This window comes from Ictalurus furcatus, chromosome 25 (genome assembly GCF_023375685.1).
Source record: "Ictalurus furcatus strain D&B chromosome 25, Billie_1.0, whole genome shotgun sequence".
Taxonomy (NCBI): domain Eukaryota; kingdom Metazoa; phylum Chordata; class Actinopteri; order Siluriformes; family Ictaluridae; genus Ictalurus; species Ictalurus furcatus.
Window position 1 is genome coordinate 17,698,974 of NC_071279.1, and position 24,364 is coordinate 17,723,337.

Genomic DNA, 24,364 nt, shown 5'->3' on the forward strand with positions numbered 1-24,364 from the left:
TTTATTTTACTCTTACTTTACACTGCTTCACCATCACTTTACTCTTACTTTACACTGCTTCGCCATCACTTTACTCTTACTTTACACTGCTTCGCCATTACTTTACTCTTACTTTACACTGCTTCGCCATTACTTTACTCTTACTTTACACTGCTTCGCCATCACTTTACTCTTACTTTACACTGCTTCGCCATCACTTTACTCTTACTTTACACTGCTTCGCCATCACTTTACTCTTACTTTACACTGCTTCACCATCACTTTACTCTTACTTTACACTGCTTCGCCATTACTTTACTCTTACTTTACTCTGCTTCGCCATCACTTTACTCTTACTTTACACTGCTTCGCCATCACTTTACTCTTACTTTACACTGCTTCGCCATTACTTTACTCTTACTTTACACTGCTTCACCATCACTTTACTCTTACTTTACACTGCTTCGCCATTACTTTACTCTTACTTTACACTGCTTCACCATCACTTTACTCTTACTTTACACTGCTTCGCCATCACTTTACTCTTACTTTACACTGCTTCGCCATTACTTTACTCTTACTTTACACTGCTTCACCATCACTTTACTCTTACTTTACACTGCTTCACCATCACTTTACTCTTACTTTACACTGCTTCGCCATCACTTTACTCTTACTTTACACTGCTTCGCCATCACTTTACTCTTACTTTACACTGCTTCGCCATCACTTTACTCTTACTTTACACTGCTTCGCCATTACTTTACTCTTACTTTACACTTACTTTAAGTTTACTTTACTGCAGTTTTAAGTTTGAATTTATTTTTATTTTATTTTACTGTAGATAGTTTGCCTTCCTTCCTCTTTTTCATTTTTTTTCCATTCTCCCTTACCTCAGTACTTCTTCCCTTGCACACTCTCTGTATCTGTGTCTGTGTGTATTTGTTTGCATGCCTCTTCTCTTTCTTTCTTTCTTTCTTTCTTTTTCTTCTTCTTCCCGGCCTCAGTGTTTGACCCGACTGCCGTGTCTCTGCTGTACTTTCTGCCGTAGGTATCAGAGCGACTCAGCAGAACTGGGTCAGTGGTTGTCCTCGGCTCTGGACAGACTTGAGTTCTGGAGCACGCAGTCCGTTACTGTTCCTCAGGAGCTGGAGACGGTCCGAGACCACCTGCACGCGTTCCTGGTAAAGACATGCTCACAGACGTCTAAACACGCCCTCAGTCCTGGAGTTTCCTACTCGTCCGAAATCAGACAAACGTTTACGATGCTGTTAGGAAACTGTACTCTGCCTCGAACTCATCCACGCGCTCTGCCTTTAGGAGTTCTCTAAAGAAGTGGACGCTAAATCGTCCCTGCGCTCGTCTGTCCTGAGCCGCGGGAACCAGCTTCTGAGACTGAAGAAGGTGGACACGGCAGCGCTCCGGACTCACCTGGGCCAAGTGGAGACACAGTGGGCGGAGCTTCTCACACGCATCCCTGTGGTGCAGGAGAAACTACACCAGGTGAAGGACAAACCTGAGAGGAAATCATACACACTACCACAGCATCACAGCTACGCCTCGAAACACTGACCTTAAATAAAACACACAGATTTATTATAATAATAATTATTATTATTATTATTATTATTATTGTTGTGTATTTGTGTCCTACAGCTGCAGATGGAGAAACTGGCGTCCCGTCACGCCATCACCGAGCTGATGAGCTGGATTTCCCTCATGGAGAACGTCATCCAGGAGGACGAGAGCAAGATCCTAGAAGCTGTGGGCTCGGAGGTGGTGCAGGCCTACATCCAAAAATACAAGGTACCTGAGAGCGAAACCAGCTGACTGCGTCAAATTTGGGCCTGATGGATAAATAAAAACCAGCGCATTACACAGTCTACACGTTTCATCTGTCTCCTAGCTGGATAAACCGACTACATTCAAACCAGTTCATTTTTTCTCGTCTCACTTTTAATTTCTTTTTTCCTTTCCCTTCCATTTCTCTCCTTCGTTTTTCCGTTTCTGTTTGTTTTGTGTTCTTAGTTTTCGTAGCTTTATTGTCTTCTTTTCTCCTTCACGTTTCCTTTCTTTTGTTGTCTTATTTTTCATCTGTTTATTTTTTTCCTATTTCTTTTTTTTTTGCTCCTTCATTTTTTAAAATTTCTTTTGGTTTTCTTTCTTTCTTTCTTTGTTTTTTCCTCCTTTACTGTTTTGTTATTTCTTTTGTTTTCTTCATTTTTTTTTCCTTCTCTTTCCTTTTATTTAGTAAGGGCAAATCCTTCACTTTTGTTTTTATTATTTCTTTTGTCTTTTTTTTTTAGCTTTCGCTTCTTTTTTTCCCCCTTTTTTATTTATTTTGTGTTCATCATGTCTTCTTTTGTCTCTCCTTTTTTCGCCTATCATTTTTTTTTCTTCTGTTCCTTTTTCCTTTCCTTTTATTCTCCATAATTTTTTATTCCTTTTGCGTTCTTATTTTTTTCTCCTTTTATTTATTTTTTTTTTTTTTTACACATTCATTATCCTTCACCTTTTTTTTGTTTGTTCGTTTCCTTAAGTATTTTCCTCCTTTTCCTTTTATTCCTTGGTTTTCCTTTCGTTTATATTATTTCTTAATTGAAAAAGAAATTCTCTCTCATTCTTCACTTTTCATGATTTGCTTTCTTATTTATTTTTTTATTATTTCTTTTCTCTTTTTCCTTTTTTTGTTTTTTCATTCGTTGTTGTATTTTCCTCATCTTTTATTTTTCTCTTTCTTTTTTTTTTGTTGTTGTTATCTTTTCTTTCTCTTTGTTTCTGGGACATTTCTGTCACTTCCAGTAGACTCGTTACAGATGCAGTTGATCCCTAACCGAACAGAGGTTGTGTTATAGTTATTTCTATCATTTCTAATACAGTCGCAGTGCTACAGTGCGCAGTACAGTCTCTCTTCCGCCACGACAGGGTTTCGGGATCGACCTGTCCTGTAAGCAGCTGACGGTGGACTTTGTGAATCAGTCGGTGCTGCAGATCAGCAGTCAGGACGTGGAGGGGAAGCGCAGCGATAAGACCGACTTTGCCGAGCGTCTGGGAGCCATGAACCGGCGCTGGCAGATTCTGCAGGGCCTCATCACCGAGAAGGTCAGTCAGGCGTCGGCCATTTTCCTGCCGCACAGCACGAGTAAACCACATCACCTTATTTCTGCACCTCTGTATACGTACACCCAGCAGCTCCATGTTTAAAAATCGTGACGCGGTTCGTGGCGTCCTCTCTCTGTTCCAGATCACGTTGTTGGAAAGTTTACTCGAGAGCTGGTTGGAGTATGAAAACGGAGTTCAGACCCTGAGAACCTGGATCAGCACACAGGAGGAAAAACTGAAGAAGAAACCCAGGATCGAGGACGTGGCGTCTGTGCAGAACCTGCTGAAAGACTGCCAGGTTATCACACACTCGCATTAATATATATATATATATATATATATATATATATATACATACAGGTTCAAATGGACTGGACAGTTTTGTAAGTCTTGTAATTCTATGTTTTCTAGCGGATGTTTATTGATTGACGGCTCACCTGCGTCCTGAATGACTGATTTACTGCACATTTGTACGGCATACTCTAAGATCCTGAGCGCAAATATCTGCTGTCTAATGAACTGACTATAATAGAGCGCAGGATGTCCTCTCAAAGTTAAAAGGAAGTCAGCGATATTAACAGCTGGATAAAGAAGTAATGGTCGTTTGTGTTCGTCTGACTTCTTTTTGAAGAACGTGATTAATATGGGGTGGGTGATATGACCGAAATATCATATCTGGGGCAGTGGTGGCTTGGCGTTTAAGGCTCTGGGTTACTGCTCAGAAGGTCGGGGGTTCAAGCCCCAGCACTGCCAGGCTGCCACTGTTGGGCCCTTGAGCAAGGCTCTTAACCGTCTCTGCTCCAGGGGGCGCTGTATCATGATTTATAGGTTTGTGAACAATTTCCAGGTTTTTTTTTTTTTTTTGCATTATTTCAGGAAACCATCCTGGATGGTCTTCAGAAATTGATTTAAATTTTATTTTATGTGTTTAAAATTGTAACGTAATTTTTTAAATTTATTTCAAACTTTAAAGGAGGGGGGAAAATCAGTAAAAAGTCTGACATTTTATAGTTTTAATGATCAAATACTTACATTTTTTAACATCACATCAGCTGCTTCCAGTCCATTTGGAATTATTAAAAAATATTAGTAATAATAATAATAATAATAATAAGCTATCACAATATCCATGATATCTCAGAAACCATATTGTGACATAGTTTATGGCAGTATTGATATTACTGATATGTCGTATCACCCAGCCCTAGTCTTGATAAATGCTCCCTATGTGTAATCACTCACTCTCCTTCATTTCCTACGTTTAGTCATCGTGTGTTTAGATATTTTAACGTTCCGTAGATAATATTAACTAATAAATTTGTTGCTTCTCACTACAAGCGCGAGTTTGGAACTGTTTAGAAAATCCCTCGCAGCGTTCCAACGTTGTTGTTTTTTTCTGTAGACTCGTGGTATGAAGTCTGTGAGTCCCAGTGAATAAGACGGAGTATCAGTGTTTATGTCCTGGTTACTTTTCTTTCATGGAATTGCATCGAGACACGTAGTGAAACGTACCGAAAACGTAGTTCAGTATCCGCGTAGCTGTCTAAAGACAAGCGGGACTCCGTGTCTTTATCCAGGAGCTGGAGGAGTTGGTGAAAGAGAAAGAGAAGGATCTGGAGAAAGTGGAGGAAAAAGGATGCTCGCTCATCCAGGGCAAGAAAGGAGACGCCTCGGCTGTCGTCATGGAAACGATTAAAGGGCTAAACCAAGCTTGGACCAACTTGGACCAGATGGTGAGTTGAGGATGGGATGCATCACCATGAGGAAAAAGTTCTCTTTTTTTGTTTCCTTTTTTCTTTCCTTCACGTTTTATTAATTCTTTCGTCTTCTTTTATCTTTCCTTCTATTCACCTTCATTTTTTATTATTTTTTAAATTATTTTTCCCTCCTTTTACTTTTTGTCCTTAATTATCCTAAATCTTTTATTATTGTTTTGTTTTTGTAATTATTTTCCTGCCTTTATTTTTATTGCTTCATTTTCCTTCACTTTCTATTTTCCTATTTCTTAATTTTCTTATTTTTTTCCCTCTCATTCTTCACTTTTCAGGATTTCTTATTTAAAAATTTTTCCCCTTCCTTTCCCTTTTTTCCCTCTTTTTCCTTTATTATTATTATTATTATTATTATTATTTCTTTTTTTTCTTTTTTCTTTCTTTTTATCTTTAATCTTTTCCTTTCCCCATTTCTTTTTTACTTCTTTCTTTGTTGTTGTTGTTGTTTTCTTATTTGTCTTCTCGTTGTTTCTGTTACTACAGTAGGTGATAATGAGTTATTGGCTTATTGAATTTATTTATTTATTTAGCTAATTAGTTAATTAGTTACTTAGTTAGTTATTATCCAGAACCTTTTATTTATTATTTATATCTTATATATATTTGTAGTACTGTACTTACAACTCACTAAGCTTGTTTACGTGTGTGTGTGTGTGTGTGTGTGTGTAGGTTGGCCAGGTAAAGATCAGTCTGCGTGCCGTACTGGAGCAGTGGAGTCTGTACAAGCGAGCGTCTGAGGAGATCCATGGCTACCTGATGGAGGGACAGTACTCCATCTCGCGCCTCAGGCTCCTCACCGGTTCTCCTGAGGCTGTGCTGGTGCAAGTGGAGAACCTGGAGGTACTGGAGGTCCTTCTCTCGCTCTCTAGAAACAGAATACAGCTTTGCGTTCTCCTCACGTGACGTCACTCAAATCGCTCGCCACTATTCATTAGTGGGCGTGTCTTGTTTTTTGTTTTTTGTTTTTTTCATTGTTGTTTTTTTGTTTACTGCCTGTGTCAATTCTATATTAGAATGAGCACATAAATATAAACCTGTCGGAGCTTTCAGACAATTAACAACATCTTCTGACCAATCAGAACAGAGAATTTGGACAAAATTAAATTCTATATAAGCATGTGTGTAAAAAAAAAAAAACTTGTGGAGATGTTAAAATGCGTGTTGTTTTGTCATGTTAGAGTCTACAGGAGGAGCTGGAGAAGCAGGAGAGCAGCGTGAAGAAGTTCGGATCTCTCACCGAGCAGCTGCTGAAAGACTGTCACTGCACCGTGGCTGATTCTCTCAACACCACCCTCATCGAGATCAACCACAGGTGAACTTTCACCCCAACACCCTTCCAGTTTTCATCACTGATCATACAGCAGGTTATTACACACCCTGTGTGTTTGTGTGTGTGTGTGTGTGGGTGTGGGTGTGTAGGTGGAACCTGCTGCTGGAGCAGATCTCGGATCAGTTGAGGAGCAGTAAGAACCTGCTGCAGCTGTGGCAGCGCTATAAAGAGCTTCATGAGAGCAGCAGTAAGGACGTGCAGAGACTGGAAGAGAGGGCAGAGTGTTTACTCAACAGCTCCGCCCACACTGAGACCACGGAACAGGAAGTGAAGACCTGGATCCATGACTGTGATGTGAGTGTGTCAGGGCGTTTTCAGACCTGTAGATCCGTGCTTCCTTCCGAAACGGAGACTTAAATGGTTACGATGCTGTGTTTTCTCCTCGGCTTGGTTCGCTTCATTTCGAAGCGTAATAAAATGTGTTTACTCTAGTCACATGTGAGTAAACAAACGCTCCAGACGAGCCAGGTGTGAAAACGCCCTAAACCAATGATCTTTAATCTTAGACGTCTGTTTGGCTGGAATGAAAGCCTGCTGCCATACAGGCCCTTTGTGGACAAGACTGAAGGCCCCTGGTCTAAAAGATCAGATTAGATTAGAGATTAGACACATAAAAATACAGAACATGCTCTTTTAAAACAAATATATGGTATTATATGTAACCAAGCAAACATTAGCTAAGTAACACTGCATGGTGATTTTTAGTTAACTTTTATTTCAAATTCTAAACAGAATTATGTAACAACGGCGAACCTTTTACATAATCTCATTGATGCACTCATTTACTCACTGATTCAGTCACTCACTCACTGACTCGCTCATTTACTCACTGACTCGCTCATTTACTCACTCATTCAGTCACTCATTTACTCACTGACTCGCTCATTTACTCACTGACTCGCTCATTTACTCACTGATTCAGTCACTCACTCACTGATTCAATCACTCACTCACTCACTGACTCACTCATTTACTCACTGATTCAGTCACTCACTCACTGACTCGCTCATTTACTCACTGACTCGCTCATTTTCTCACTCATTCAGTCACTCACTCACTGACTCCCTCATTTACTCACTGACTCACTCATTTACTCACTGATTCAGTCACTCACTCACTGATTCAATCACTCACTCACTCACTGACTCACTCATTTACTCACTGATTCAGTCACTCACTCACTGACTCGCTCATTTACTCACTGACTCGCTCATTTTCTCACTCATTCAGTCACTCACTCACTGACTCCCTCATTTACTCACTGACTCACTCATTTACTCACTGATTCAGTCACTCACTCACTGATTCAATCACTCACTCACTCACTGACTCACTCATTTACTCACTGATTCAGTCACTCACTCACTGACTCACTCATTTACTCACTGATTCAGTCACTCACTCACTGACTCACTCATTTGCTCACTGATTCAATCACTCACTCACTGATTCAGTCACTCACTCACTGACTCACTCATTTACTCACTGATTCAGTCACTCACTCACTGATTCAGTCACTCACTCACTGATTCAGTCACTCACGCACTGATTCAGTCACTCACGCACTGATTCAGTCACTCACTCACTGATTCAGTCACTCACTCATGTACACTCATGTACGTACCGGATACACCTTAATGTGTGTGTGCCTGTGTGTGTGTGAATATGCATTCTTGCTCTAGGACTTACTGAAGGCTCATGGCTCGGTCCATGCCACGCTGCAGCAGCTGACTGATGTGGAGGAACAGCTGAGGATGCAGGTGGAGCCGTCATCCATGGCAACCTTCCACACAGACTACCTGTCACTCATCCGGCGCCTAGCAACAGTGGGACACGCCCTCCACAGACAGCAGGCTGTGATAGAGGTTGTCTGATTACAGTATGACTTTAATAACACTAATTAGATGGTTACGTATTGAGTCTAGATTAATACATTTAAATACACTTTTATACCACAGAGCTGGATTCTAACGGTACTGTTTCCATAGTAACCACTTACACACGGGGTTATTTTCCTATAACGTGCCCCTGTCCGCATTTCCCTCATCAGGCGAGTGTGAAGGACTACGAGAGCTTCAGGAAGGAGCTGCAGTGTCTGAGTCAGTGGCCAGAGGAGGCGCAGGAGGTGCTGAAGGAGTCGGATCCGGCCGCGTCTGCAGATCTGTCCTCTGTGCAGGAACGCATGGAGAAACTCAAGGTACTCAAGGCTCGAGTTTCCTGAGGGATACCCTGTAACGTGCGTGGACGCTGTAATTAACTCTGTGTGTGTGTGTATGTAGATCCAGATGCTGAATCTGAGTCGTCTGTCTCCTGATCTGGAGCGGTTAAACAACCTGGGCTACAGACTTCCTCTAAACGATCAGGAGATCAAAAACCTTCAGAACCTAAACAGGAGCTGGACGTCAACCTCGGCACACAGCACGGAGAGATTCAGGTACAAACGCCACGCCCACTTTTCGATACCGATACAGAAATGACCTACCAAACTCACTCAGTATCGATCAGTCAGGAACGTCACGAACACGGACGTCGAACCGGGAAGTTGTGCGTCAATGCACTTCCGCTTCTAGATAATGTTAGCGAGGGGATTTGAAGTGAAATTAGCTAGCTATGTTAGATTAGATTACCTTGGATGGAGTAGGGTTGCAGTCGAGAAGAGCGTTTTCGGAAAAGCGCCTCCGTACTTCAGTAAGTAATGTAAGAGGAAAACAAAAGCAATAAAGAATTCTAATGGTGTCCACTTCAAATACCATTTCAAACCATCAGCTTTTAACCATTAAAACCATTACCATTACTGCTCCCTAATGGTATCCACTAGACATAACATGCCACCAATAGAAGGCAACAGATTACCAGTATTGATAGTGGTGTATCCTTGGTTAATTCTCTACAGCTTTTTAATGGTGTGTGTGTGTGTGTGTGTGTGTGTGTGTGTGTGTGTGTGTGTGTGCGCAGTAAGCTACAAGCCGTGGTGCTGCAGAGACAGAGTTTCCTGGAGAAGTGTGAGACGTGGCTCGGCTTCCTGACCCAGACGGAGGAAAAGCTCGGTGCTGAGATCTCGGGAAATTACCAAAGCCTGTTAGAGCAGCAGAGAGAGCACGAGGTACCGTGATATTCCCTTTAGAATGCGTTATTAACTGTTAATAACGTCCTACAGCTGTACGTGTGTTACAGAGTACCCAGAGCTCATAATATGCATGAATATGCAAATTTGGAAACACCCACGAACCCCTCCCCCCCGAATGTCCTTCTTCGATTTACTTATTCGTTTATTTACCAGCAGCCAAAATATAAAGTTACCATAACAACCAAGATTTTGCTTTTGGTGAACAAGTTTTGCATTTTTTTTCCCCCGCTGATTCGGGGGCGGAGCTAAGTTTGAGTTCGGTTATTGATAAGAAGAAGCTGTACGGGTTTTTTTCAGTAATCACGCCCAGTAAAACGTGCGCGCTAAGCTACAGTAGATAGCTAACGTAGTTGATGTTAATGCTAAACAAAATAGTTTTGTTTATTACGTTAACGATGTATTTTTTTTTGGCGAATAAACCAGCGGAGTGATAAGCGTGCGCTAGTTTAGCTAGCTGTTAGCTGATGTTACCGCTGAGATAACAGCTGCGAGGGATGGAAGGAGGACGTCGTGGGGCCGTGACCTAATCTGCATATTCACGTCTGAATCCTGTTTTTGTTGGTTTTCATTTTTTTAGAACGTTCCCAGATCATCGTTTCGTTGGCATCATAACAATCCTTTCATTCTTTTTTTTCCTACATTGATTTTTATTCATTTAACGTTTACTTAAAGGTAAAGTTGTAATAGTGTTCATTTCTTGGGCATTAAAGGAAACATATTAAACATTTTTATTATTCTACATAAATGATTTTTATGGCTTTTAAAAAGTTCCGGGTAAAGAACACAGCAGTGTTGCTGTACTAGTTTCAGCTGTTTGAACGGACAACAGGTCTCCAAGTGACGTTTGTCCTTGTCTGCCTCGTTGTTTGTTTAACGTGCTGTGTGTGTGTGTGTGTGTGTGTGTGTGTGTGTGTGTGTTTCTGCAGCTGTTCCACACTGAGATGTTCAGTCGACAGCAGATCCTCTACTCCATTATTAGTGACGGCCATCAGCTCCTGAATCAGGGACGAGTGGAAGACAGGTCTGCTGAATTATCACACACACACACACACACACACACACGCACCTTACACGCTGTATTTTGGCTTGACAGAATGTGTATGTTGCCACATCTCCACCAAAACTGTCCATATACTGTCTTATTTAAAAAGCCTGCTGTGGTCCTGATTGGTTGTCGACGCTATCCGCTGTCAGTGCTAGAGGAACGTGATTGGTCCAACTTGCCATGTTACTTCCTGTTTGAAGTGCAGAGAAAACGTTGTTATGGCTTCATCGTGAAAAACGCACATCTCGTGAAAAAATCTTCAGTCTGTCTCTCTGCGTGCTGGTATTCCTAACGATGACGTGTCCCACATCCGAAAAGTCCGAAAATATTGCAAACGGACGAACCTAGTGCCAACCTGATGCGCAGTCGAGCCACGGTTCAGAAGGAATGCCTCGATGCTAAAAGGAACCAAACTCAGAACCGGGTCCAGACTGGAGCGTTCGGGCCAAGTGTGAAACATAACCAAGGGGTTCTTCAAGGGGTTCTTCAAGGGGTTCTTTGGATCGTTAAGGGTTGTTAGTTTGCTGATATCAAAACACTTAAGAGACAGTATCTTGAATGTCGTCAAAATTATTTGATTCCAGTGTTTCCTGTAATAAAATTACAATTAACCCCCAAAAAATACACACTGCGGGTCAAAAGTTTGTGGACGCTCGACTGAAACCTCTCTCATGATGTTAAAAAGCTTCTGATCTGAAGGTGTGTGATTAAACGTGTGAAATCGGCGTCGTAGACGAAAATATAATCGTCCCGACGTGTTCGTTTCTTTCATTAGAAAACTGACATCTTATTCACAAAAAAATATTGTTTTTAAACGGACGACTCGGAGAGAAATATCGGGAAAAGCAGGAGATAAGAGTCCGGCGTCGGTGGGAACTCCTTTAATACTGTTTAAAAACCATCTCGGGGAAATTCCTCAAGAAATCACTCGAGAAAACGCCGAGAATACATTTCTGGAAATTCTAGACGAAAAGGGCGTCGACTTTGAAGATGCTAAAATATTCAATTATTCCGATTTATTTTGGATTTTTTATCACAGCACAATTCCCATCGTTCCATTTGTGTCGCTCCAGAGATTTGATGACTTTATTATTATTGTATTATGTATTCTATAAATTTTTATTCACTGAAATCATTAAATGTTATGATTTTGTTATTATTCTGTTTTCACATCATTTTGCTTCTTTCTATAAATACATGCTTAAAATTAACAAAATTCTCTAAACAACAGGGGAAATTAAGCTTAAAATTAGTAAAAATGTCTGGAAATATGTTTCACAATCTTATCGTTGGTTTCTTTTAATTGTATATTAGAAAATTTGACTTTGTTTAAAGATATTTTAACTTCCTAAAATGTTTTAAATGTAGGGTTCTATATCGGAGGTTTAAGCGTTTCAGTTCTTTAGGAAATAATATATTTTTTAAAAAAGTGCGAGTCCTGTTCAAGCCTTCCGATCTCACTCCCGATTGATCCGATTTTTATTGCTAAAATGTATAAATCAATCAAATGTGACTGGATTTTTTTTTCCTTCTCGATGTCGGACTGCAGAGACGATTTTGGCCTGAAGTTGGCGCTGTTGAGTAATCAGTGGCAGGGCGTGGTGCGGAGAGCGCAGCAGAGGCGGGGCATCATCGACGCGCTGGTGTGTCAGTGGCAGCGCTACAATGAGCTCTCTGACAGACTGAGACACTGGCTGCAGGAGGCGGCTCTAGAAACGGACGAGGAACCGCAGCAGCAGCAGCAGCAAGGACGCGTCACGGCACTACAGCAGGCCCGGGGAGTTCTCGACCACATCCAGGTGAAACATATATAGCAAAAAAAATGGTGGTGAAGGGTCTGTTTATCGCTGCTGTAAAATAATTGAGAACAGGAAGTAGTGTCACGGCCATTCCACAACTTTAAACGTAACTATAAACGGATAAAAACCTTTTAGTGATATTGCTGTGGTAAATATAGTCTTGAAAGCTGTTTATGTTCTGGCCCGTTAATAGGCTCCACCTTTCCCGAGTCGAATCGGTATTCGAATATATTAAAGCAAAACAAACATAAATACGTTAAAGGCCGCTCTTTGGCAACCTCCAAAAGGTCGCTCCTGAAATGTCACTGTTAAACCGCTCGCTCTTTGCTGCCCCCTAGCTGAAGGAGCGGGTGCTACAGAGGCAGCAGGGCAGCTACATCTTGGCGGTGGAGGCGGGAAGGCAGCTCCTCCTGTCGGCCGACGCCCAGGCAGAAGCGCTGCTGCAGGAGGAGCTGACGGAGATACAGGAGCGATGGAGGAGCGCCAGCATCCGTCTGGACCAGAGGAAGAAGGAGCTGCTCTCGCTGTTAAAGGTACAGTAACATCAGCACTGCTCAGTGGGCGGAGTTTGCTTCTTTTTGCTATTTAATAAAGTTTAACATCAGCACATTTTAACAGCACTGACGCTCGGAACGGTTTCGGTTTGCTACTAGCTACTGCAGTAAATCCACACGTTCCGCCATGTTGGAAGCGGACCAGACGCAGATGCACGTCACCGAAAACCGTGATACAGTTAGTCATAACTTGCACTATATATCGATTTAACAGATTTACACAGACGTCATAAATTTCTACACATCGCAAGTGGAAATGTTTTAATCGGGCATATATCGAGCCATGTTGAAATCAGCGCCGGTCGGCGTTATTGTTCGTATCCGATCAGGCTTTTGTTGTTAGTTCGTTCTTTAGCCCTATTCAGACGGGATTGGTTTCTCTGGCCGATGTCTGTAGATTTTTTTCCCTCATCTCCCCGAGATAAAACTCAGATAGCGATTAAATTAAAGCCATAATTAATCCGTTCTTCTTATTAAACGTGTTTGATGGATGTCGAGATACGTTACAGGCGTCGGCCGCCATATTTATGTACCATAAATCCCTTACGAATATTATTTTCGATATATATTTTTTTTTTTTCCTGTTTCATGATTGGTATTTCATTTGCAAAGGTACAGCTTGTGCTGCATTTTAATTCTTATTTATTTATTTATTTATTTATTTTATAAAACATGGTTATCTTAAATTCTACATTTGTTTAACATAATAATAATAATAATAATAATAATAATAATCAAAAAGATTTCTATGGCGATGAAGATTTATGAAATCGTCTAAACGATGGTTTGGGAACACAAAAATGAGAGCATCTCAATACGGATATGTTTTTACACGCGAATTCACGTCACAAGATTAAGACTCGCGTCACACTGAATCACAAAATATAAGCTTGATGTACGATTATGCGAAGCACGCTTGCAGGTGGAGTAACGCGGCTCTGAGCTATGCTGTGCACTACACAGAGGGATGACCGGTGAAGTCACCTCTGTTGCAGCTGTAATTCTCGCCCGAGCGTCCCTTCAGTGTTCACGTGTCGGGAATCCGGACGTTTCGAGTCGATCGGGTTTTTGGTTTCTGTGGAGTTTAGCGCTGTAGCATGAGAGAACGGGAGTGTGTGTGTGTGTGTGTGTGTGTGTGGGAGGGAGGGAGGGAGGGAGAGAGATGAAAGGAGAGACATGGAGGTGGTGTGAAGACAGACGCAGTGTGTCTGTATGACGCAGCGTTCCGAGGGAAGGAAATATCCGGAGCAGGGACGGGGATGCTGAGTATTCGTTAGGAAAAGATGGCTGTGGCTTTCTCTGTAATGTTTCTCTCTGCTAGGGGACGGCGTACAAGGTATCCGTGTGTGTGTGTGTGTGTGTGTGTGTGTGTGTGTGTGTGTGTGTGTGTGTGTGTGCTTACAGGACCAAGGTCAGGTTGTATGATTCAGCATATTTTTATTTTGCATGTGAGTGTAGGTTGCATCAGTACTGCTGAAGAAACGGCTGTGTGTTTCAGTTTGTGTGTGTGCGTGTGTGTGTGTGCGCGTGTGTGTGTGTGTGTGTGTGTGTGTGCGCAGGACTGGGAGCAGTGTGAGAAAGGAATTGCTGCGTCACATGAGAAGCTGAGAGCATTTAAGAGGAAGCTCTCTCTGCCTTTACCTGATCACCACGAAGAGCTGCACAATGAGCAAATCCGCTGCAAGGTAAACCTCACACTCGCATCACAGTAACCTCACACTCGCATCACAGTAACGTCACACTCGCATCACAGTAACGTCACACTCGCATCACAGTAACCTCACACTCGCATCACACTCGCATCACAGTAACGTCACACTCGCACCACAGTAACCTCACACTCACATCACAGTAACGTCACACTCGCATCACAGTAACCTCACACTCACATCACAGTAACCTCACACTCGCATCACACTCGCATCACAGTAATGTCACACTCGCATCACAGTAACCTCACACTCGCATCACAGTAACCTCACACTTGCATCACAGTAACCTCACACTCACATCACACTCGCATCACACTCGCACCACAGTAACATCACACTCGCACCACAGTAACGTCACACTCACATCACAGTAACGTCACACTCACATCACACTCGCACCACAGTAACGTCACACTCGCATCACAGTAACCTCACACTCACATCACAGTAACCTCACACTCGCATCACAGTAACCTCACACTTGCATCACAGTAACCTCACACTCACATCACACTCGCATCACACTCGCACCACAGTAACATCACACTCGCACCACAGTAACGTCACACTCACATCACAGTAACGTCACACTCACATCACACTCGCACCACAGTAACGTCACACTCGCATCACAGTAACCTCACACTCACATCACAGTAACGTCACACTCGCATCACAGTAACCTCACACTCGCATCACACTCGCACCACAGTAACGTCACACTCGCACCACAGTAACGTCACACTCACATCACAGTAACGTCACACTCACGTCACACTCGCACCACAGTAACGTCACACTCGCATCACAGTAACCTCACACTCGCATCACAGTAACGTCACACTCGCATCACAGTAACCTCACACTCGCATCACAGTAACGTCACACTCGCATCACAGTAACGTCACACTCGCACCACAGTAACCTCACACTCGCATCACAGTAACGTCACACTCGCATCACAGTAACGTCACACTCGCATCACAGTAACGTCACACTCGCATCACAGTAACGTCACACTCGCATCACAGTAACGTCACACTCGCATCACAGTAACGTCACACTCGCATCACAGTAACGTCACACTCGTATCACAGTAACCTCACACTCGCATCACAGTAACGTCACACTCGTATCACAGTAACGTCACTCTCGCATCACAGTAACATCACATTCGCATCACACTTGCATCACAGTAACGTCTCAACGCATCACAGTAACGTCATTCGCATCACAGTAATGTCACACTCGCATCACAGTAACGTCACACTCACATGACACTCGCATCACAGTAACGTCACACTCACATCACACTCGCATCACAGTAACGTCTCACTCGCATCACAGTAACGTCACTCGCATCACAGTAACGTCACACTCACATGACACTCGCATCACAGTAACATCACATTCGCATCACACTCGCATCACAGTAACGTCACACTCGCATCACAGTAACATCACATTCGCATCACAGTTACGTCACACTCGCATCACAGTAACATCACATTCGCATCACCTTAACCTCACACTCACGACACGTCAACGTTACACTCGCGTCACGTTATTGGCACACTCATGTCACGTTAATGCCATGTCACATTAGCGTCAAACTCATGTCACGTTAGCGTCACACACATGTCACGTTAGCGTCACAGTAATTTACGATTACAGGATCGAAACGACTCGCAGCTCAGAGCAGGACGTACGTTCACGGAGGAGTACGATCAATAGTTATTAAGGAGACGTGTCCTCACGCCGTAAAGCAGCTGTTCTTCTGTTAATTGTACACGTTTCTACCGCGTTTTATGAGTCGTTGCTGTTCTGAGGTTTATTCCATGCGCTCCACGCTGAGATGCTTTTCTGTGCACCGCCGATGTAAAGAGTGGCTATTTCACCTGGTTTATTACTGTGTGGGACAATCCCAGGAGATCAGTGGCTTCAGAAAAGATAAGATAAGATAAGATGTGTGTGTGTGTGTGTGTGTGTGTGTGTGTGTAGGAGTTAGAGGGCAGCACAGACGGTTGGGCGGACGACGTGGCCGCTCTGTGTGCGCTCAGAGACTCGCTCTCGAGCAGCCTGAGCTCCGACGACCTCACGGTCCTACAGGAGAGACTAGAGCTGCTGCAGAGGCAGTGGGAGGAGACGTGTCACCAGGTACACACACACACACACACACACACACACACACACACACACACACACACACACACACGCTCTATTCATGCGGAACAGCCCTGACACATATGTTTCACAGTCACATTCCTCACACAGGCGTCACACACCACCTGTTCCTCTTACACACACACACACACGCACACACACACACACACACACACACACGAACACTCAGCTGTGTTTCCATAAAGTTGGTTTTCTGCGGCGTTTTATATTTGTTGTTGCAGTTTTGAGTTTTATTCCATGCTGATATGCGTCTCTCAGAAAATTCTCTAATTTTTCTGTTGTGTGTGATAATCCCATGAGATCAGCAGGTTCACGTAACGTGTGTGTGTGTGTGTGTGTGTGTGTGTGTGTGTGTGTGTGTGTGTGTGTGAGTAGCTAGCCCTACGTAGGCAGCAGGTGAGTGAGAAGCTGAACGAGTGGGCAGTGTTCAATGAGAAGAATAAGGAGCTGTGCGAGTGGCTGACTCAGATGGAGAGTAAGGTGTCTCAGAACGGAGACATCACCATCGAGGAGATGATCGAGAAGCTCAGGAAGGTGAGACGTCACCCCCCCCCTACCCCCCCCCCCCTTGACGTTATAGTCCTGTAGTGTGATCCGATCCGGATCCGCCGCGCGATCCTTCGTATGTAGCGAGTGTGTTCTGTCTCGCTCGGTGAAATCTGATTGGTCAGGAGGTGAAGCGTTATTTACTCTAACAGCAGCGCTGACGGTTCAGCCCTCGCGTTTACTCCTAACTAATGCGCTCCTTCCGACACCTTATCGTTGCTATAGCGACAGCAAACCTGTGGTCTTTTTGAAAGTTTTCTGTAAGGGGAGGTTTGTTTAACGTCTATGGGTGTTTTATTCCCTGCTTCACACACTCACGGGTAATCGTGTCCTTTGGAAATAATCGACGTGTGTGTGTGTGTGTGTGTGTGTGTGTGTGTGTGTGTGTGTGAAGGACTATCAGGAGGAGATCTCTGTAGCGCAGGAGAACAAGCAGCAGTTGGAGCTCATGGGCGAGAGACTGGCTCAGGCGAGTCACGAGAGCAAAGCGGCTGAGATCCAGTACAAACTGAGTAAAGTGAACGAGCGCTGGCAGCACCTGCTCGACCTCATCGCAGCCAGGTGAGACACACACACACACACACACACACACACACTATAGAGTGATTAGTGAGTGAATATCAGGACGCTTACAACATTCCAGTGTTGTAATGTGGTAATAATAATAATAATAATAATAAGAGCATGGGTATTTTTGGGACTAGGAAGCTTGGCTGGATAGCCGATGCTAGCTCGGACTGGTAAGAGCGTTGTCATGGTTACAGTCACTGTGTCAGGTGATCAGCGTCTCAGCACCGCGCGTGGCCGTGACTAACGGCGTCTCAACGGATGAGATTTGAGGAAGCTGGAGTCTGTTTCCTAAACACACCTACTCTGTTCTTTTTAAAGATCAGACACGTGTCCCTGCTCTGTTTCGTCACGTCACGTGAAATCAGAGAGATTTTAGAGAGTCGAAGCATGAATAAAATATTACGCGTGCAAAAAAAAACCAAAACAACGAAGCGCCGTAGTGTCAGAGACGCGGATCCTCCGTCCGTCCTGCTAACGTAAAAAATAAACAAATAATATAAATATATATATTCCTACCGTCTTTTTTTTTTTTTTTTTTTGGTCAGCTATAGGATCGATATTATGTGATTATGAGATTCCAATAAAACTAAGTAAATAAAATAAAAAATATACATAATCTCGTAAAATAAAAATATAACGAATGTTTTAAATATTTAAAAAAAAAAAGATAAGTCTGGGGTTTTTTTTTTTTTTTGGTGAGTAAAAAATATATGAATAAGATTTTTAAAAAGTATATTTCTTTTCTTTTTTTTTTTTTAACAAGTATATAAAATTTTACGCAGTAAAAAACATCTCGAAAATCAGTTGAACGTGCGTAATATTTCTCACTGAGATAACAAAAACTAAATGAAAAGTAAACTGTAAAAATATATTCAATTATAGAAGTAAAGTCAATAAATTATCATTCTTATTGTTGTTTTTCCTTTTTCTTCTCAGCCATAACGGCAGTCGGTTACGTCTTAACAAGTCAAAAGGTTTTGAGTGAAATCTTATGTGTTTAATATTTCTTTTTATGCAGTTATAATAAAAAACTGAATAAAGTAAATATTTTTTAAAAAATGTATAGTTTTAATAATTTTTCCTTTTATGTGATTGTGATAATGTCTGAACGAGTAGAAATATCTTGCATGTAATTACATATTACTCGTTATCCAGTGCAGTTACAATAAGACACATTAAAATAAATCAATAACAAAGAAAAAAAAGAAGAAGAAAGAATTAAAAAATAGTTTAATAAGTATAGTTTAATAAGTAAGTTTAATAGTTTAATAAGGCAGTTTCTATTCCCATAAAATCTGTGTCTTAACAGCTTAAAAATATTCTGCGTGTAGTGGAATGTCTCTAATATTCCTCATTATGGGATGTCACATTTTTACTAAATAAAATAAATATAAGGTCTGCTTTTCTTTCATTTGGTAGTAAAATATGATGTCTTAAGTAAAAAAAAATAAAAAAAAATCAGATGTAGATGAATTGATCTAATGTTTATTATTATGGGATGAGAAATATAATTTAAAAAAATGAAACAGTAAAATGAAATGAAATATAAAACGAGAAAAAAATAGACTTTAAGTAAACATCCTGAACGTAGTCCAGTTGGTCTAATATCTAATAACAGCAGGATATAAAATGAAAGGAAAAGCTGTAAATAACGTTGTTTAAAATAAATAAATAAATAAAAAGTTTACCTCATTTTTGCTTTTAAAAAAAAAAAAAAAAAAAAAAATTCTTCATTGAAAAATTTCAGTTGCTTTCAGTCGTTCTGTTGTTGGATAATTTCAGTTCTTTTTAGAAATAAATACATTTTTTTTTAGGGTTTTAAAATTTCAAGCTTAACTTTACATACATGGAAAAATCTTACATTTGTTTGTTTGTTTGTTTGTTTTTTAATCCTCGCAAAGTATGAAATATCAGATCAACTCGCTCGTCTTTAAGATATCCGTCAAATAACGGATTACTATAATCAGTCATCATTTAGCTCAAAAGATCATGTTAGATGTTTTGGAGTGAAATAAAAAAAACAACGTGATTTACACTGTCTACTGTACGCGCCCACACACACACACACACACACACACACACACACACACAGGCATGTGTTAATGACTGTAGTCTTATTTTAGCTGCAGAAGGACCCGTCACTCAGTCACTGCCCACTGCTACATGCCTTCTCTCAGGAGCAGTTGTTGTCTCCCAGTACACACACACACACACACACACACACACACACACACACACACACACACACTGCAGTAAAGGAGTAAAGGGCAGAGGACCTGGTGTTGAGACGAAAGCGAGTTTAGAAGCAGGAGAGAGGTTTTGTTTAGGATCAGGATCAGAGCCGTTTGTCCTCATGGTGCTGGAGCTGGACACAGAGAACATGGCGCAGAGTCCAGACCGAGACTCGGACCTGCCGGAGTGCGACTGCGACGTCACCAGGCAGGACTCGTCTCTCACTTTCTCTCTCTTATTAAGTTTTAGGATTCAGGGCTGAATACTTTGTGTGTGCGAGTTATTCACTCTTATAACACCGATCCTGTAACACATGGTAACGACCGGAATGGCATTTTATTCAGAACCGGACATGTTTCCATTCGGGGAGACTCGAAGAGATTGGATGTTTATTAGGGTTTCATTTATTTTACAGGAGGGTTTTATTATATTTATACTTTATTGCGTTTATTATACACGCCATGTAAGTGAAAGAGTTTGTCGTGTTTGTAGCTATGTTTTTCGTGTTGTTTGTTTGTTTGTTTGTTTGTTTGTTGGGGAGGGGGGGGGTTTACAGTGGTTTAGTGGTTACCACGTTTACATCGCACCTCTGCGGTTGGGTGTGTGGAGCTTGCATGTTCTCCTCCCCCAATCCAGCGACATGCGGTGTAGACTGATTGGCATCTCTAAATTGTCCATAATGTGTGTGTGTGTGTGTGTGTGCCCTGTGATGGGTTGGCACCCCGTCCAGGGTGACCCCCACCTTGTGCCCCGAGTTCCCTGGGATAGGCTCCAGGCTCTGCAGCAATCTTGCGTAGGATCAGCGGTACGGAACATGGACGGAACCGCTTCCGAAAAACTAGAAAATATCATTTGGAAGTTGAGTAGGTTTTGAAAGGAAAAAAATCTGAGAAGGTTATCGGTACCGGCTGATACAGAATGTTTGGATATCTCGGTATCGTGTCATCTCTAGTCCTGACTGTGCGTTATTTAACTCTCTTCAGCGTGTGGTTAGGAGTTCATTATGAGGAACTCTCCAGGAACCTGCTTTACACCGCAGCCAAGGCCGCGTACTCGGTCCTTTTCAAAATGCACACTTTTACAGTTAATCCCTCGCTCTCCGAACAGCGTCACTTTACTTTCGGAGGTTAGATTCGGATCTGGTGGCCGAGGACGTGACGGTGCGCTGAACTCACGGCGGCCCGGCGTATTATCGTGTCAGAAGTAGGTGTTATAAGACGAGAACCTGTTGCACTAAAGGCGGGATGCACGTGTTCAGCGTGCTGAGCCTGTACTCAGACAGGCTGTGGCATTTAAACCATGTTCGCTCGGTATTAACGAGCCCAACGTGCGCGGAGAAAACATTCCCCACAGCATTACAGCACCACCACCAGCCTGAAACGTTCGGCTCGGGTCCGTGAATTCCCGCTATTGATGCTAAATTCGGACGAAATCGCAATAAAAGGTTTCAATCCACTCGTTTCATTTCGACAGGCGCTGTCTGATTTACGGACCGAACGATTAGTCTTATGTCTGTTTCACTGTAAGCTCACAGCTGTCCAACAACTCGATCAAAGCGTGACGTTCAACCGTGTGAAGAAATCACACTTAGCCAGCGAGGTTTTGGACGTCTTTATACGGACTGACTTTTGCAGGAAAGCTTGACGATGATGAGGTTAGAAGATGACTACTGTAAAAACATTTATTGTTGGTTTGATGACGTATACGTCTTTATTATGAGTTGTTATTTTCGGTTGAATTTGGGGGGAAACCACTCGGAGCGGTCGTCGTGTTGAACTCTTTCAATCGCTTTTGTTCGATTTGTTCGTTGCAAACAGCTGAACGTCCGCACATTTTAACAATAAACCTGATGTACGATGGAGCTCGAATCATTTTGACTGCAACTGTAAATACAAACTGATTCTTTCTTAATTCTGGAAACTTCCAGGATCAGTTGTTCAGCCTAGATGTTCATTCCTTTCTCTCGTTTTTAAAACGAAAAAGGGGAGGGGTTTAAATGCTTAAGGAGATGTGTACATGTCGTTAGTTGTGAGGACATTGATTTCATAGTGCTAGAGTGCATAGGTTTAAAATAGACTTCTCCATCCGTGTGTGTGTGTGTGTGTGTGTGTGTGTGTGTGTAGGGTAAAGAAGCTGAGGGAGACTCTGGTGGCGGTGCAGCAGCTGGATAAGAACATGAGCAGTCTGCGTTCGTGGCTCACACACATCGAGACAGAGCTGTCACGGCCCATCGTCTACAAAACCTGCGACGCAAACGAAATACAGAAGAAACTCAGCCAGCAGCAGGTAACACACACACACACACACACACACACACACTACACACATATTCAATCATTCTCTAGGAGTAGGCTATATACAGTAAGAACAACACTCATCAGCTAGAGAATACGAGGAAAACCAGGCGCTGACGCGCGCTCGTTACCTCAGGTTAGTCACATTTCAGGTATCGGCGTCGAAATTGCGAAATAAAAAAGTCTGAACTGCGAGATATAAACTCGTAATTGCGAGACGTGGTCAGAATTGCGCGATAAGAACTGTCAGAATTGTTGTGAGATTTTAACAATTACGAGATATAAAGTCACGATTTCTTTTTCATTTCTTTTTTCCCCTGCTGTGGGTTCCATAATATACTGTTCTTTTACAAATATGAATATTCACATACCGAACAAACCCAAACAAAACCCTCCGGTTTGCGTGCACACACACACGGTGTGAAGTATATCTGTGCGATGTGAGAGCATTTCAGAACAGAAAGATGGAGAGAGTTTAATTCAGGTTCTGGAAACGTGTGTGTGTGTGTGTGTGTGTGTGTGTGCAGGATTTGCAGCGGGACATTGAGAAGCACAGCACGGGCGTGGCCTCGGTGTTGAACCTGTGTGAGGTGCTGCTGCACGACTGCGACGCCTGCGCTACCGAGAGCGAGTGCGACTCCATCCAGCAGGCCACGCGCAGCCTGGACCGCCGCTGGAGGAACATCTGCGCCTTGGCCATGGAGCGCAGGCTCAAGTAAGAGTTCATAAGCCCGCTGGACGCACACACAAGCCTTTCACGACACGCGACCGACTAAACCCTGAACAGAGAACGTTTTTTTTTTTCCCCATCGATTTTGCTGTCAGGTTGGAACGGTACCTCTGCTTTGCGTCGCACCGCATCACGCCACCCCGACTTTCATTATCTTCCTATAACAGTATGCAGTCGAGAGTTCGATTCCTCGTGTAGTTTGTAAACTCAAAGTCTCACAGTGACAGTTTATGTTCAAACTAGGCTACGGTTGTGGATTAACACCTGTGTGTGTGTGTGCGCAGGATCGAGGAGACCTGGAGGTTGTGGCAGAAGTTTCTGGATGATTATTCGCACTTCGAGGACTGGCTGAAGGCGTCGGAGAGAACCGCGGCTCTGCCCAACTCGTCCGGCGTGCTCTACACCATCGCTAAAGAGGAGCTGAAGAAGTTTGAGGTAGAGCATGCAGAGTGAGGCGTTAAAACATTTAGTAAATGCCGCAGTGGGCTTTCAAAGGACGCCGATACTGAAAAAGTGTTGCAGTACATTATTACTGCACCTAGCGCAAGTACATTGCTGTTATTTATTTATTTATTTGTTTATTTATTTATTTATTTATTAGCCCTTTACTGCATGGTGTTGCCGTTTGGCAACAAATAATTTATCTCCAATTTTTTGATGGGGAATAATACAAAACTACTGTTTTTCCTTTGTAACTGGAAAACGGTGGCTTTAACTTTGATATAAGACAAAAAAAAAAGGCATAGTCACATGACCAGGAAGTGTTTGCACTTCCTTTTCTGCAGTCACATGGCATGGTGGGAAAAAAACGTAAACATCGAGTTAGAGCTCGACACTGGAGACTCCTTCCATAAACGTTATATAAATGACTTTTGGTGAGGAGCGTCCACCGCACAAGTCCCTGTGATTGAGGTGTCGCTATAGAAACGATAACCTATCAGAACAAGCACGTCCGTCGGAGTAAGCTCGGGATTTGCGGCTGCGCTGCTGTCAGAGCTGCTGTTATAGGGAATTAATCGACACCTTCTGACCAATCAGAATCCAGAATTCAGCAGTGCTAACTGAATTCTATAATCGTTTCCTCTGTTAAATTCGGTGTGTGTGTGTGTGTGTGTGTGTGTGTTTTGCAGGCGTTTCAGAGGCAAGTGCAGGAGTGTTTAACTCAGCTGGAGCTCATCAATAAGCAGTACCGGAGGCTGGCGCGTGAGAACCGCACAGACTCATCCTGCCGACTTCGCCAAATGGTGCATGATGGGAACCAGCGCTGGGACACGCTGCAGAAGAGAGTGGCGGCCATCTTGCGCAGGCTGAAGGTGACCGTGCTGAACATCTCAGCAACGTGCTCTGATTAATCAAGCTCAGAGAAAAAAGAAAAGAAAATGGAGGAT

The 24,364-nt window shown here is 42.7% G+C and overlaps 1 protein-coding gene across 1 annotated transcript in view; it reads left to right on the forward strand.

Moving 5' to 3' along the window:
- Positions 1 to 24,364, forward strand: part of syne1a (spectrin repeat containing, nuclear envelope 1a) — a 208,734-nt gene that overhangs the window by 167,229 nt on the left and 17,141 nt on the right. Inside the window, 24 exon segments of the mRNA XM_053614917.1 lie at positions 1,031 to 1,163; positions 1,300 to 1,482; positions 1,636 to 1,785; positions 2,905 to 3,081; positions 3,224 to 3,379; positions 4,659 to 4,814; positions 5,523 to 5,693; positions 6,032 to 6,165; positions 6,273 to 6,477; positions 7,866 to 8,048; positions 8,234 to 8,380; positions 8,463 to 8,617; positions 9,139 to 9,286; positions 10,237 to 10,331; positions 11,905 to 12,154; positions 12,493 to 12,687; positions 14,268 to 14,393; positions 16,422 to 16,577; positions 16,980 to 17,138; positions 17,545 to 17,711; positions 22,076 to 22,238; positions 22,774 to 22,961; positions 23,261 to 23,411; positions 24,107 to 24,289. Of these exon segments, the coding sequence (XP_053470892.1) occupies positions 1,031 to 1,163; positions 1,300 to 1,482; positions 1,636 to 1,785; positions 2,905 to 3,081; positions 3,224 to 3,379; positions 4,659 to 4,814; positions 5,523 to 5,693; positions 6,032 to 6,165; positions 6,273 to 6,477; positions 7,866 to 8,048; positions 8,234 to 8,380; positions 8,463 to 8,617; positions 9,139 to 9,286; positions 10,237 to 10,331; positions 11,905 to 12,154; positions 12,493 to 12,687; positions 14,268 to 14,393; positions 16,422 to 16,577; positions 16,980 to 17,138; positions 17,545 to 17,711; positions 22,076 to 22,238; positions 22,774 to 22,961; positions 23,261 to 23,411; positions 24,107 to 24,289 (3,931 nt within the window).